This window comes from Cherax quadricarinatus, chromosome 12 (genome assembly GCF_038502225.1).
Source record: "Cherax quadricarinatus isolate ZL_2023a chromosome 12, ASM3850222v1, whole genome shotgun sequence".
Classification (NCBI taxonomy): Eukaryota; Metazoa; Arthropoda; class Malacostraca; order Decapoda; family Parastacidae; genus Cherax; species Cherax quadricarinatus.
In genome coordinates this window covers 27,069,083-27,084,062 of record NC_091303.1, presented here as the reverse complement: position 1 = coordinate 27,084,062, position 14,980 = coordinate 27,069,083, and the positions used below count along the sequence as shown (strand labels likewise).

Below are 14,980 nucleotides of genomic sequence, written 5' to 3'. Positions count from 1 at the left end.
TGGGTCAGTACTTACTGAGATATGAGGCCTCAAAGTTGGCACTTAGCCCTTTCAGGGTAGACAGGCCCTCTCCCAGACTTGTTTGGGGTGGGGAGGGCTGCTCTTCCTGGCTACCCATACTTCCCAACCTGACTTCATACAAATAAAACTCACCTCTCACTACAAATATTTTAAGGTAATTAATGAGTGTAATATTGTTACGTTGGTTTGTCCCTTATTACTTTGATAGTAAGGTTCTCACTACATGTTCTAGTGTGGGGTAGCTTTTTACTTAATGGCCTTATCTGTCTAGGGGTAATACTTACATCATGGCTGATCATCTTGAGTGTCTGATATCCTCTCACCAGCCCTCTTCACAGGTTATGTAAACTACTACTATAAAAAATATAACTGTATTCTCAATAGATATGTACAGAATATACAATTACAGCCTCACATTTTCAAAACAAAGATCTACACACTCCACAGCTGTTCTCCACATGGTGTATCCCAACAATTTTGTCCTCTCTTCTTGATTAACTCTGGGCTAACCAGTGTTTTGACACACTTTAGTCACCCTGGGTATGGTGGCCACAACTTAAGTTATAAAAACTCACCCCTGGAGCACACATAATGCCCCAAAAGATAGAAAGAAGGACCCAGAGATCTTGCCACTCAAACCCACACTATTTGCAGATGACACTACATACGTCTTCTCTCACCCGAGCCCAGTCACGCTAGCCAATACTGTAAATACCGAATTACAGAAAATATCTACCTGGATGAGGACTAACAAACTTACACTAAACATTGACAAAACCTACTTCATTCAGTTTGGTAACAGAGCTACAGATGTCCCTCTTAACATAATGATAAATGGATCACCTATCACAAAACTAACAGAGGGAAAATTCTTAGGAATCCACCTTGATAATAGACTCAAATTTCATACACATATACATCAAATTTCTAAGAAAATTTCCAAGACTGTAGGCATACTATCGAAGATACGGTACTATGTTCCACAGTCAGCCCTCCTGGCCCTATATCACTCTCTTATTTACCCCTATCTCACCTATGGAATTTGTGCATGGGGCTCAACAACAATTAACCATCTCAGACCACTAATTACCCAACAAAAGGCTGCAGTTAGAATGATAACAAATTCTCACTACAGGCAGCACACTCCACCAATATTCAATACACTAAACCTACTCACCATACAAAACATCCATACTTATTACTGCACCTATTACATACATAGAACACTTAACTCTGATATTAACCCTCCCCTCAAACATCTCCTTGCCAACCTCAACAGAACACATGACCATAACACAAGGCACAGATCACTCTTTGATGTTCCTCGTGTCCATCTCACACTATGCAAAAACTCAATGCACATAAAAGGCCCTAAAATCTGGAATTCATTACCTGTAAATATAAAAGAAACACAACCTGTTTATAAATTCAAGTCTCTTCTCAAAGATTACTTACTCACCCAAAACCAAATAAATACTGAATAACTGAACATTATAAATTGTATATCTTAAATGTTTCTCACAATTATATCACATAAATGTTAAACCTAAAACCCAATCTAACTTTATTATTTTTTAAATACACTACCTAACAGAATCACTACCTAACTGAATGCAACCATATGACCTGTCTTTGTAATACTCACTTGTGCTTTATAGTTATCTGTTTACATTATTGTTTTATCACTGATTTCATCATTGCTTAGTAGCAGCGCTGTATAGTCCTTGTGGCTTAGCGCTTCTTTTTGATTATAATAATAATAATAATCATTGCTTAGTTAATCTTAAGTTAATTTTAAGCCAGCCCGTAATGCTATGCATAGTATAAGTGGCTTTGGCATACTGCTCTTATCTGTATTTTTTTTGTACCTCTGTATGTGTGCACAAATTGGAAATAAATAAATAAATAAATAAATAAAAAAGAGACAAGGGGAGAGGGAGGAGCCTAGCTAAACTCCTCCCACCAAAACAAAAGACTGTTGCCAAGCACAGTTCTCTTGTTACCACAATTCTATACCTTATTTTACTGTTACAAAAGAAATACAACTTTATAAACTACTTGTTTAACTTGTTTGTGTGTGTCTATAGTATAACCTATTATATTGAGAAAAAGGCTTGACCCAGCTGCCTCTCATTCATAAAGAGTGATCAGCCCTTAAGACATTTAGAGCAAAGTCACCATCAATTCAATATAATTAGGTATTCCAGAGTAACTGTTACTTATAAATACATGATGGGTCCTATAGCCCCATAACAACTATATATGCATTTTATCGCTCTAGGGAGCTTAATGTCAAAGTGGGTATAAGTGGCCAGGCAGGATGCCATACCTCCCACATGACTTTCTACAAATAAATACTTTTCACCTCTCACCCTACATTAGGACCATTATGACTACAAATATTTTAAGGTAAGTAATGTGTCTACTGTATATGCATTTTATCGTTCTAGGGAACTTTACGCATTGTAGTATAATATGTGTGGGTGGGGTGGCCAGGAGGGCTATCACACCTGACTTCTTAGAGTAAATACTATTCACCTTTTGCCCTACATTAAGACTACAAATATTTTGAGGCAAATAATGAGCATACTGTGTGTGTATTTTACTTTTTAATGCCTAGTTCTATTGCTAACTTAATATATGTTAGTATAAACTTGTTATCTGGCATTTATATGCATTTATAAATGGAAAAAAATGGAGTTCTGCTTTCCGGTGAAGTCTGCTTTCCGGCAGTAGCCTGGAACCTAACCTGCTGAATAAGTGGGGCCGTACTGTAGTAGTATGTCATTGATGTCAGCTAGGCCTGTGTATACCTTGTACATGTACAGTAGGGCCCCACTTTACGGCGTTTCGCCTTACGGCATTCCGCTAATATGGCAATGTCAAATTATGACCAAAATTTGCTATACGGCAAGCGGTCTTTCAAATACGGCGCCCCCCACCCGGTTTGTTTACATTCTCCGTGACCACATCTATTATGTCAGGAAATTTTCCAAAATTTCAAGTGTTTTAAAGTTACTGCATATTTTATATGTACTCTGATAATTATACTTATGTGTACCTGTACCTAAATATACTTACACACTGTGCTGGTGTGCAGGTACACATTAAAATCGCTAAGTCTCTCTCTACTCATGACGCCAATACTACGTAATAATAATCACTCTTGGGCACACTAAATGTCTTATTTTACATCAATATAGGCATTTTCATTAATCCATCTATGGTATTTTCCTCAAAATTATATATGAAACCCATTACATAGCATATAAACATGATACATACACTCACAGAATAAAAATTGACATACATATGAGATTTGTTTACAAAGCAGCTGTGTAGGTAGTGTCGGAAGAATTACGTTTTCTCTAGTCAAACTGGAGGATAACTGTAGAAAAATGTTCTTTTTGTATGCCTTTACTCTATATATAGCAATTCACGACCCTTGTGGGTCGTGAATTGCTATATATATATTATATTATTATATATATATTATTATTATTATTATTATTATTATTATTATCTTCATTCACTCTAAAAATGGTGTGTTGCTGTTTGTTTATTCTGTGCTAACTTGTACAACTTGTACACAATATAAGAGTATTTGTGTTGTGAGGTAATTATTATTATAATAAAAAAATATTGACGTAAATGTTTTACAAACTCTTACAAACATACGCGAATGAACTAAAAGTAGACACATATTAATACGCATTTATTTCTCCTGACCAAGTGATTGCCCACTACCTGTTCAGTTTGTGTTCTTACATTGTCTCAACTCTGTATCTCATTCTCTATCTAGTTTACTCTTTCGTTAACTAGTTGGCTCTCATTGACGATGGTGTCTAAGGTTAGCTGTGACAAAAAGAGAAGTCGTAAGCCTCTTGCTTTAGGTGCCAAGTTAGAGGATGATGGTGTGCCATTCTGATTTTATTTAATAAACACCCTGCCACTCACCTCTCACACATTAATATTAATATTTTTAGGTAAGTAATAAGTGTACTCTGTGTGTATCTTACCTTTTATTGTGTTTTTAATGCCTATTTCTATTGCTAATTTTGATGTTGGTGAGGAGCTCTTGATTTAGGGAATTGGATCTGTGCTCCGGTTCCCCAAATTAAGCCTGAATGCCTTCCACATCCCCCCCCCCAGGCGCTGTATAATCCTATGGGTTTAGCGCTTCCCCCTTGATTATAATAATAATAATATTGCTAACTTAATATAAATCAGTGTAAACTTGTTGTCTGGCATTTATTGCATATTTTATATGTGCTCTGATAATAATACTTGTAGAGCTGTGTGGTAGCCGGGTGGAGGGACAACATTATGTTTTCTCTGCTCAGCCATCAGAGAAAACTTGTATGAATCTGCCTTTGGCCCAGCCACTCCCCCACTTAGCTTTTGTTTACAATTTTCAGCATGAATTATTCATTACTTCTCCCTTCGTTTATGATGGCATCTAAAGGTAGTTGTTAGAACTTATTAAATTCAGTGAACAAGGTATGTCGATGTTAATAATATGACTCTGGGCCACAGTGTAGGTAGCCGGTAGGTGTAGCCCAGGCGGACTACACCTACCGGCTACATACACTGACTTCCTACAAATAAATACTACTCACGTCTCTTCCTATATTAAGACTACACATATTTTAAGGTAAATAATGAGTGTACTGTATGTGTATTTTACCTCTCTGGGATGTTTTAAATATCGTATATTAAGTATGAGATGGGGAGCCAGGGCTACCTACACCTGGGCTACCTGCACCTGACTTCCTACAAATAAGTACTACTATAAGCACTACATTAGATCTGTATACGGGTTTATGGCTAAACCCCAGCTCTTTTTAGTTGTTGCCAGAGCTTCCTGGGGTTGTTCTTGTATTTTGTTTTTTGAGCAATAGTGCCTTGCCTTTGCTCCTTTATAAGCCTCTGCACTTTGCTTCTTACCCTTTGGAATTCACTTAGCACTGCTATATCCTGTCTGTTTACCTTAAATCTTTTTTAGCAACTGATCCATGAATTTGATGTTATCAAATATCTCAGTAGTTATCCAGTGTTCAGTTCTTCACTCAATCCTAACCTCTTTAACTTAGCACTGCTATATCCTGTCTGTTTACCTTAAATCTTTTAGCAACTGATCCCTGAATTTGATGTTATCTAATATCTCAGCAGTTATCTGGTTATCCAGGGTTCAGTTCTTCATTCAATCCTAACCTCTTTAACTAGTGCAATATTATCAAGGATAGCAGTGAACATAGTTTTTAAAGTTTCCCAGGGATCATTTACATCCATGCAACTTGTTATCACAGTCCAGTCACAATTGTGTAGCCTGTTTGCCAGTGTTTCTTCACTGTAGCTTCTAGCTGACCTTATTTTTATTGTCCTATGTAGTCCTATCCATTCTCTAATGATTTTCCTGGTGCAATAAGTGATGAAATGATAACTAAGACCTGTGGTAATGACACTTGACTGACTAATGTGGTCGAGTATTGTGAATGAGTTGGTGCATTAATTAGTCAAGTGTAACTAATTTATCCTAGAAGTTGCTTATACCTGTTACATGTGGAAGTCTCCCAGTATTATTGTCTCATTATTGTGCACAGTTCTGGACAAGACTCTCAAAAAGTTTTCCATGAGCTGGTCATGGGTGGGGATGCAGTAGCTAGTTCCTAGTCCTGTAGCTCAATTGCTAATGCACTCAGCTCACACACTGAGGTCCATGGCTCAATTCCCAGTATGGGTGGAAGCATTAGGACATGTTTCCTAATGACACTTGCTGTCCCTGTTCACTTATCAGTAAAATAGGCACCTGGGTGTTAGCTGACTGGTGTGGGTTGCATCCTGGGGACAAAATTGACCCAATTTGCCTGAAATGTTCTGCATAACAAGGGGCTTTCTATATAGTAGTATGTCAGCTAGACCTGTATACCTTGTATATGTACAGGGGACCCTCAACTAACGGCTACATCAAGTAACGGCAAATTTGTCTAACGGCGCTCTTTGGCATTAAAAAATGGCTCTACCAACGGCGAAAAACTCATCTAACGACGTTCAACCCGAGCGTGTCCATGCAGCTGGAGTGCAGCGTGAGCGGGCCCAGCCACTCCAGGACTCAGTGTGCCATTGTTTACAAGCCGTTGCGGTCGATCCCATGTGTACATGCGATTTTTTTTTTTTTAATTAACACACTGGCCGATTCCCACCAAGGCAGGGTGGCCCGAAAAAAAAAAACTTTCACCATCATTCACTCCATCACTGTCTTGCCAGAAGGGTGCTTTACACTACAGTTTTTAAACTGCAACATTAACACCCCTCCTTCAGAGTGCAGGCACTGTACTTCCCATCTCCAGGACTCAAGTCCGGCCTGCCAGTTTCCCTGAACCTCTTCATGAATGTTACTTTGCTCACACTCCAACAGCACATCAAGTATTAAAAACCATTTGTCTCCATTCACTCCTATCAAACACACTCACGCATGCCTGCTGGAAGTCCAAGCCCCTCGCACACAAAACCTCCTTTACCCCCTCCCTCCAACCTTTCCTAGGCCGACCCCTACCCCGCCTTCCTTCCACTACAGACTGATACACTCTTGAAGTCATTCTGTTTCGCTCCATTCTCTCTACATGTCTGAACCACCTCAACAACCCTTCCTCAGCCCTCTGGACAACAGTTTTGGTAATCCCGCACCTCCTCCTAACTTCCAAACTACGAATTCTCTGCATTATATTCACACCACACATTGCCCTCAGACATGACATCTCCACTGCCTCCAGCCTTTCCTCGCTGCAACATTCATCACCCATGCTTCACCCATATAAGAGCATTGGTAAAACTATACTCTCATACATTCCCCTCTTTGCCTCCAAGGACAAAGTTCTTTGTCTCCACAGACTCCTAAGTGCACCACTCACCCTTTTCCCCTCATCAATTCTATGATTCACCTCATCTTTCATAGACCCATCCGTTGACACGTCCACTCCCAAATATCTGAATACATTCACCTCCTCCATACTCTCTCCCTCCAATCTGATATCCAATCTTTCATCACCTAATCTTTTTATCCTCATAATCTTATTCTTTCCTGTATTCACTTTTTTCTTCTTTTGCATATCCTACCAAATTCATCCACCAATCTCTGCAACTTCTCTTCAGAATCTCCCAAGAGCACAGTGTCATCAGCAAAGAGCAACTGTGACAACTCCCACTTTATGTGTGATTCTTTATCTTTTAACTCCACTCCTCTTGCCAAAACCCTCGCATTTACTTCTCTTACAACCCCATCTATAAATATATTAAACAACCACGGTGACATCACACATCCTTGTCTAAGGCCTACTTTTACTGGGAAATAATTTCCCTCTTTCCTATGTACTCTAACTTGAGCCTCGCTATCCTCGTAAAAACTCTTCACTGCTTTCAGTAACCTGCCTCCTACACCTGCAACATCTGCCACATTGCCCCCATATCCACCCTGTCGTACGCCTTTTCCAAATCCATAAATGCTACAAAAACTTCTTTAACCTTATCTAAATACTGTTCAATTATATGTTTCACTGTAAACACCTGGTCCACACACCCCCTTCCTTTCCTAAAGCCTCCTTGTTCATCTGCTATCCTATTCTCTGTCTTACTCTTAATTCTTTCAATAATAACTCTACCATACACTTTATCAGGTATACTAAACAGACTTATCCCCCTATAATTTTTGCACTCTCTTTTGTCCCCTTTGCCTTTATACAAAGGAACTATGCATGCTCTCTGCCAATCCCTAGGTACCTTACCCTCTTCCATACATTTATTAAATAATTGCACCAACCACTCCAAAACTATATCCCCACCTGCTTTTAACATTTCTATCTTTATCCCATCAATCCCGGCTGCTTTACCCCCTTTTATTTTACCTACTGCCTCACGAACTTCCCCCACACTCACAACTGGCTCTTCCTCACTCCTACAAGATGTTATTCCTCCTTGCCCTATACACGAAATCACAGCTTCCTTATCTTCATCAACATTTAACAATTCCTCAAAATATTCCTTCCATCTTCCCAATACTGTACCTCTAACTTTCCATTTAATAACTCTCCTCTCCTATTTTTAACTGACAAATCCATTTGTTCTCTAGGCTTCCTTAACTTGTTAATCTCACTCCAAAACTTTTTCTTATTTTCAACAAAATTTGTTGATAACATCTCACCCACTCTCTCATTTGCTCTCTTTTTACATTGCTTCACCACTCTCTTAACCTCTCTCTTTTTCTCCATATACTCTTCCCTCCTTGCATCACTTCTACTTTGTAAAAACTTCTCATATGCTAACTTTTTCTCCCTTACTACTCTCTTTACATCATCATTCCACCAATCGCTCCTCTTCCCTCCCACACCCACTTTCTTGTAACCACAAACTTCTGCTGAACACTCTAACACTACATTTTTAAACCTACCCCATACCTCTTCAACCCCATTGCCTATGCTCTCATTAGCCCATCTATCCTCCAATAGCTGTGATGAATGGTTTGAAAAACCAACAAGTTGAAGATTGAGACACTTATGCAGCATATGGGAATCTTTATTCAGAAAACGTTTCGCCACACAGTGGCTTCATCAGTCCAATACAAAGAGGAAGGCGTAAGGAGAGGAGAAGTATGAACTAATCATTCCCTCAGCCTGGAGTCGATGTGTTCAGTCCATCAATCTTGTAGAATGTACAGCATAGGGCCGTAGACGTGGCTTATATACTGTAGTGAGGTGAGGTGAAGCAGGCGGAGGTGGGGTCATAGTGGTACCATCCACTAGTCGAAGTAGGTCTTCGTCCAAAGGTTGAACAAGTGTTGAAGAATTCTTTGTAACAAGATCCTATGCTGCTGCAGTGTCTGACAGTTGTGATGAATGGTTTGAAAAACCGACAAGTTGAAGATTGAGACACGTTTTCTGAATAAAGATTCCCATATGCTGCATAAGTGTCTCAATCTTCAACCTGTCGGTTTTTCAAACCATTCATCACAACTGTCAGACACTGCAGCAGCATGGGATCTTGCTACAAAGAATTCTTCAACACTTGTTCAACCTTTGGACGAAGACCTACTTCGACTAGTGGATGGTACCACTATGACCCCGCCTCCGCCTGCTTCACCTCACCTCACTACAGTATATAAGCCACGTCTACGGCCCTATGCTGTACATTCTACAAGATTGATGGACTGAACACATCGACTCCAGGCTGAAGGACTGATTACCTCATACTCCTCCTCTACTTACGCCTTCCTCTTTGTATTGGACTGATGAAGCCACTGTGTGGCGAAACGTTTTCTGAATAAAGATTCCCATATGCTGCATAAGTGTCTCAATCTTCCTCCAATAGCTGTTTATATCTTACCCTAACTGCCTCCTCTTTTAGTTTATAAACCTTCACCTCTCTCTTTCCTGATGCTTCTATTCTCCTTGTATCCCATCTACCTTTTACTCTCAGTGTAGCTACAACTAAAAAGTGATCTGATATATCTGTGGCCCCTCTATAACATGTACATCCTAAAGTCTACTCAACAGTCTTTTATCTACCAATACATAATCCAACAAACTACTGTCATTTAGCCCTACATCATATCTTGTATACTTATTTATCCTCTTTTTCTTAAAATATGTATTACCTATAACTAAACCCCTTTCTATACAAAGTTCAATCAAAGGGCTCCCATTATCATTTACACCTGGCACCCCAAACTTACCTACCACACCCTCTCTAAAAGTTTCTCATACTTTAGCAGTAAGGCATGGGTCACTAGGGAACTTTTCATGGACTGGTTTTATGGTGAGTTTGGCCCCACTGTTACAAAATACCTCCAATAAAAGAAATTGTCACTCAAGTGCCTCCTGGTACTGGACAATGCTCCTGCTCATCCTCACGACTTGCAAGAGCAAATTGCAGGGAGTTTAGTTTCATAAAAGTTAAGTTTTTGCCCCCTAATACAACTCCTCTCCTCCAGCCCATGGACCAGCAGGTCATTTCAAACTTCAAAAAACTCTACACCACAGCAGTGTTTCAAAAGTGCTTTAAAGTGACCTCAGACACTGAATTGACCCTAAGAGAGTTTTGGAATGATCACTTTAATATCCTCAGTTGCATAAACTTTATAGGTAAGGCTTGGGAGGGAGTGACTACCAGGACTTTGAACTCTGCTTGGAGGAAACTGTGGCCACAATGTGTTCAAGAGAGGGATTTTGAAGGGTTTGGGGCTAACCCTCAGGAGCCTATGCCAGTAGTGGAAGCTATTGTGCCATTGGGAAAATCCATGGGGTTGGAGCTTTGTGATGAGGATGTGGAAGAGTTGGTGCAGAACGACGAGGAAGAACTAACCACTGCAGACCTGCAAGAGCTTCAGGTGCAACAGCAACAGATCACATCTCAGGAATGTTCTTCAGAGCAGGAAGAAGAGAGATGGAGAAAGATGACTTCATCAAGGATTAGGGAAATGTGTACAATGTTTACAAAGGTGTAAGGATTTATGGATGAATTTTATCCTGTCACAGTTGTTGCAAGCCATATTGGCAACATGTACAATGACACTCTTGTGTCCCATTTTAGGGAAAGCCTAAGGGCACGTGAGAAACAGAGCTCCATGGACAGATTTCTGGTGCGACAGGGGTCCAGTGACTCTCAAGCTGGTCCTAGAGGTATTAAAAAACCAAGAAGGGAGGTAACCCCACCAAAGGACTTAGTACCTCAAGTCTTTATGGAAGGGGGATTCCCCTTCCAAACAATAAAAGACCTCAATCTCCCCTGCTGCTGGCACATCACTCATCAACAACTCCACAATCAAGGTAAGTGGTATTTAATTATTGTTTATTTTGCATGTCCCATTCGTCTTTGTGTAGGGAAATGTATATTTCATGTAAAAAAAAAATGATTCTGTTTAATACTTTTAGGCGTCTGGAACGGATTAATTCTATTTCCGATATTTCTTATGGGGAAAATTAATTTGATTAATGGCTAGCTCTCTGGAACGGATTAATGCCGTTGGTCGAGGGTCCACTGTACTTGTAGAAGTAAAAGATTATTATCATTATTTATTATTATTATTATTATTATTATTATTATTATTATTATAGGGTGGGTAAGGTCTTAGGCAGCAACACCTTAAACCATAAAATCTCCAGTTTATTGTCATACTAATCGGGTCCTGGGTTGTAGGCTGTCATTTCTTACATAAGCACATACCCCACAACCTTGTCTATTTCTGTCCAAGTGATTTATATTGTAACCTTCTATTTTAACTTCACTGTCTATCACCGTGTTGTCTAACAAGGATTCACATTTTGGGTAAAACTGACCTAGCATTGACATGAATAAAGTGAAGGCCTGCTTTCTTGAAATTCATAATCATCAATATATGGCAAAGGTTCATTTGTAATAAAAAAAGGTAGATAAATCAAGGTCAGTAGTACTAAAAGGTAATGGAGCTAAAATGCATTTATTGTAAACAAACTGATATTTAGCACAATTAACATAGCCAAACATATATCTGTTGTGCAACCACCCCTTACACAATTCACTGCCAAGTAAGAAACTTAACAAACTGCTCATTTCCAGCTGCTGGGTAAATAATTATGTATTACATTCATGTGGAGTGCTAATCCCATAGGAGTCATACAGCACCTGGGGGCACAGAAGGCTTTCAGACTTAATTCAAGGAATTGGAGCACAGTTCCAAGTTGCTGGGCAAACAAACTTTCTTATATACAAGTTTTTATGTAACCTAACCTTTAAACTGATTGCTTCTCAAATGCCATTATACAGCCTTTAACAAAATGTTCATTATTCTGCTGCTGGGTTAATAAATGTTTCCTCAATAACATTGTACATATTAATAAAGGATTCTCTGCCAGGACAAAATTCCTCTTACATCATACCTTATTCTTTTATTCTTGTATGCCATCCCTTGGAAATTACATTTTTACAGGCCAGATTATTACTCACAAAGAGTGCTAAACCTGAAAGTGTCGTTCAGTTATAATTATTACACTAGTGGGAAGCACTAAACCAGTAGGGGGTCAGGGTCATTCAGTGTGCAAGCCAAGCAGTACAATTCTGGAAGCATTAGTTGCTTTGACGTAGTCAGTCCATCACCCTCAATGAGAAGTGATCAGTCCCTCAAGTCTACAACAGTCATGTGGCAAGACCTAATATACCAGAGGTCGTATGCTGATGCTGTAGACTTAAAGCATTGATCACTTCCCACTGAGGGTGATGGTTTGATCAGGTCAAAACAACTTAGTAAGCTTATTTAGGTACAGGTACACATAAATAGTTGCATAAATTATCTGCTTCTAGAACTGTACTGCTTCCTATATTCGACTGAAGAAACCAGATGTGCAGGGGAGAGAGTCTGGCAATAAAGATATCCAAGTGTTGCCTTACTCAAAAAACATACCAGTATTGTATACCGTTAATAATAATTAAGTCCTGAGACTTGCTACTCCCATTGTTGTTCATGTCACACTGATATTACTTACAGTCTGCCCTACAGTTATATCAAAGAACACAACTGGATTATTTGTATGTCTCAGTTGTTGTTGAATCTGATTCCAAGAAGGCATCTTCACACTCGCTTCTTTCTTTTCTTTGTTGGGTTTATCAGGGCCACTGACAGCATCAGCAGTATCGAGCCCGACTTCCCGATGTTCGGGGAAGATTTGTTGCCCAAGGTTGAGCGATGAAAGAAAAGGAACAAAAGTTCCTTTGTAAATAGAGATAGAGACGTGAAGTTTCCAATTAGATCCGGTGGATGCCCTTGCCAAGCCCCAGCAGAGAGGGACGCCCACACTCCCACCTGAGTTCAGTAACCGGCTTCCCAGCAAAGACCGTTAAAGAATTTTCAGCAGAGCGGAAAAAATGGAGGTGGCTAAAGCAAGCCGATGAGCAGGTGCCCCTCCTGTAGTGTCCGGCGGGCAAAATAGATGAGGACAAGCGTCCCAGAGAGAACGGTGGAAATTTGTCACTGATATACAGGCGATAGACGTCCACACCGACGATGGCTGGCGCAGAAGCCCTTCACACTTGCTCACAAACAATTATAATAATAACAACAACAACAACAACAATAATAATAATAACCTTTTATTTACTACAAGTACATGTACATGGTATACAGGCCTAGCTAACATCAATGACATACTACTATATAGACTAATAAACTAATTAGTTTACCATGAATACCGATAAAACCTATTTCATTCAGTCTGGAAACAAAGCTGCAAATGTAAAATAAAAGGACACAAGTGCAACTAATGTGACATTTATTGTGGCAACGTTTCGCTCTCCAGGAGCTTTATCAAGCCATTACAAACAATACATGGACACAGAGGGTATATAAAGGCTCAGAGTGAGGTGAATACTAGTGAGGTACCATTTCGATGTTCACTAGTGGTAGTAGTAGTAGTAGTGGTAGTGACAAAAGTAATACAATGTGGTAGAGCAATTAATTCGTACATGAGTAAAAGGATATAAAAGCTATTACTTGGGTAACATAAAAATAGGTTGGACAAATATAAACTGGAATGAGGCAGCTTGTTTCAGTGTTCACTCTCTGTGCTTTGTGTAGTATAACAGGAGAGACTATGTGATGGCAGGGTTTACTGTTTTCAGGAGGATTCTTGCTAAGACTTCGGAGATGGTGAAGCTGCCGTTGTTTTGTTTAATTGTATTTGAAACAGCGATCAGTGCTGATTCAAGGCACTTGCGTGTGCGGAAATTAGTTTCTTTTATCACTAATTGGGCGTCTCTGAATTTCATAAGATGATTGGTGGAATTTCGGTGTTGTACACAGGCGTTGTTTAAGTTGTCGTTCCTACATGCGTATATGTGTTCATTGAGGCATATACACATATACGCATGTAGGAACGACAACTTAAACAACGCCTGTGTACAACACCGAAATTCCACCAATCATCTTATGAAATTCAGAGACGCCCAATTAGTGATAAAAGAAACTAATTTCCGCACACGCAAGTGCCTTGAATCAGCACTGATCGCTGTTTCAAATACAATTAAACAAAACAACGGCAGCTTCACCATCTCCGAAGTCTTAGCAAGAATCCTCCTGAAAACAGTAAACCCTGCCATCACATAGTCTCTCCTGTTATACTACACAAAGCACAGAGAGTGAACACTGAAACAAGCTGCCTCATTCCAGTTTATATTTGTCCAACCTATTTTTATGTTACCCAAGTAATAGCTTTTATATCCTTTTACTCATGTACGAATTAATTGCTCTACCACATTGTATTACTTTTGTCACTACCACTACTACTACTACTACCACTAGTGAACATCGAAATGGTACCAGTATTCACCTCACTCTGAGCCTTTATATACCCTCTGTGTCCATGTATTGTTTGTAATGGCTTGATAAAGCTCGATGAAGGAGAATGAGGTAATCAGTCCCTCAACCTGGAGTCGATGTGTTGCCACAATAAATGTCACATTAGTTGCACTTGTGTCCTTTTATTTTACATATTGTCGGTAATTCTACCAACTTTATTACAAAGCTGCAAATGTTCCACTTAACATAACGCTTAACGGATCACCCGTCACAAGACTTGCAGACGAAAAATTCCTAGGTATCCACCTTGACAGCAGCCTTAAGTTCCGGACACATATACAACAAATCACCAAGAAAATCTCTAAGACTGTAGGCATACTATCTGTGGAAAATACTGTATATTTTCCGGAAATACGGTAATTTATAGGTAAATAGATGCCCTATATTGCATTTAATAAAAGCGTATTTTTAAAAAGAAGACAGTCGCCATTTTGTTTGAATTGAATAACACGTTGTGAATAATGGGAAGAATTTTTCGTGCTCTAGAGGTTAAAATCGGGCAGACACCTCTCAAATAGGAGGCGAAATTGTTGGATGTGCATTCCTGCATAATTTGAGAATCAGGCGACAGGACAGGACAAC

The 14,980-nt window shown here is 39.4% G+C and overlaps 1 protein-coding gene across 5 annotated transcripts in view; it reads right to left on the bottom strand.

Annotated features, from left to right (window-relative positions):
* Positions 1 to 12,843, bottom strand: part of LOC128686593 (peptidyl-prolyl cis-trans isomerase H) — an 80,900-nt gene extending 68,057 nt beyond the window's left edge. The window contains exon 1 of one of the 5 annotated variants that reach the window (XM_070084288.1): positions 12,531 to 12,843. In XM_070084288.1, coding sequence (XP_069940389.1) covers positions 12,531 to 12,614 — 84 coding nt within the window. In that variant the 5' untranslated portion in view covers positions 12,615 to 12,843. Of the gene's footprint in view, positions 1 to 11,927; positions 12,322 to 12,448 lie in introns of those variants that run through there. The other 4 variants (XM_070084287.1, XM_070084290.1, XM_053773533.2 and 1 more) reach the window with 4 other exon arrangements.
* Positions 12,844 to 14,980: the final 2,137 nt, after the last annotated feature.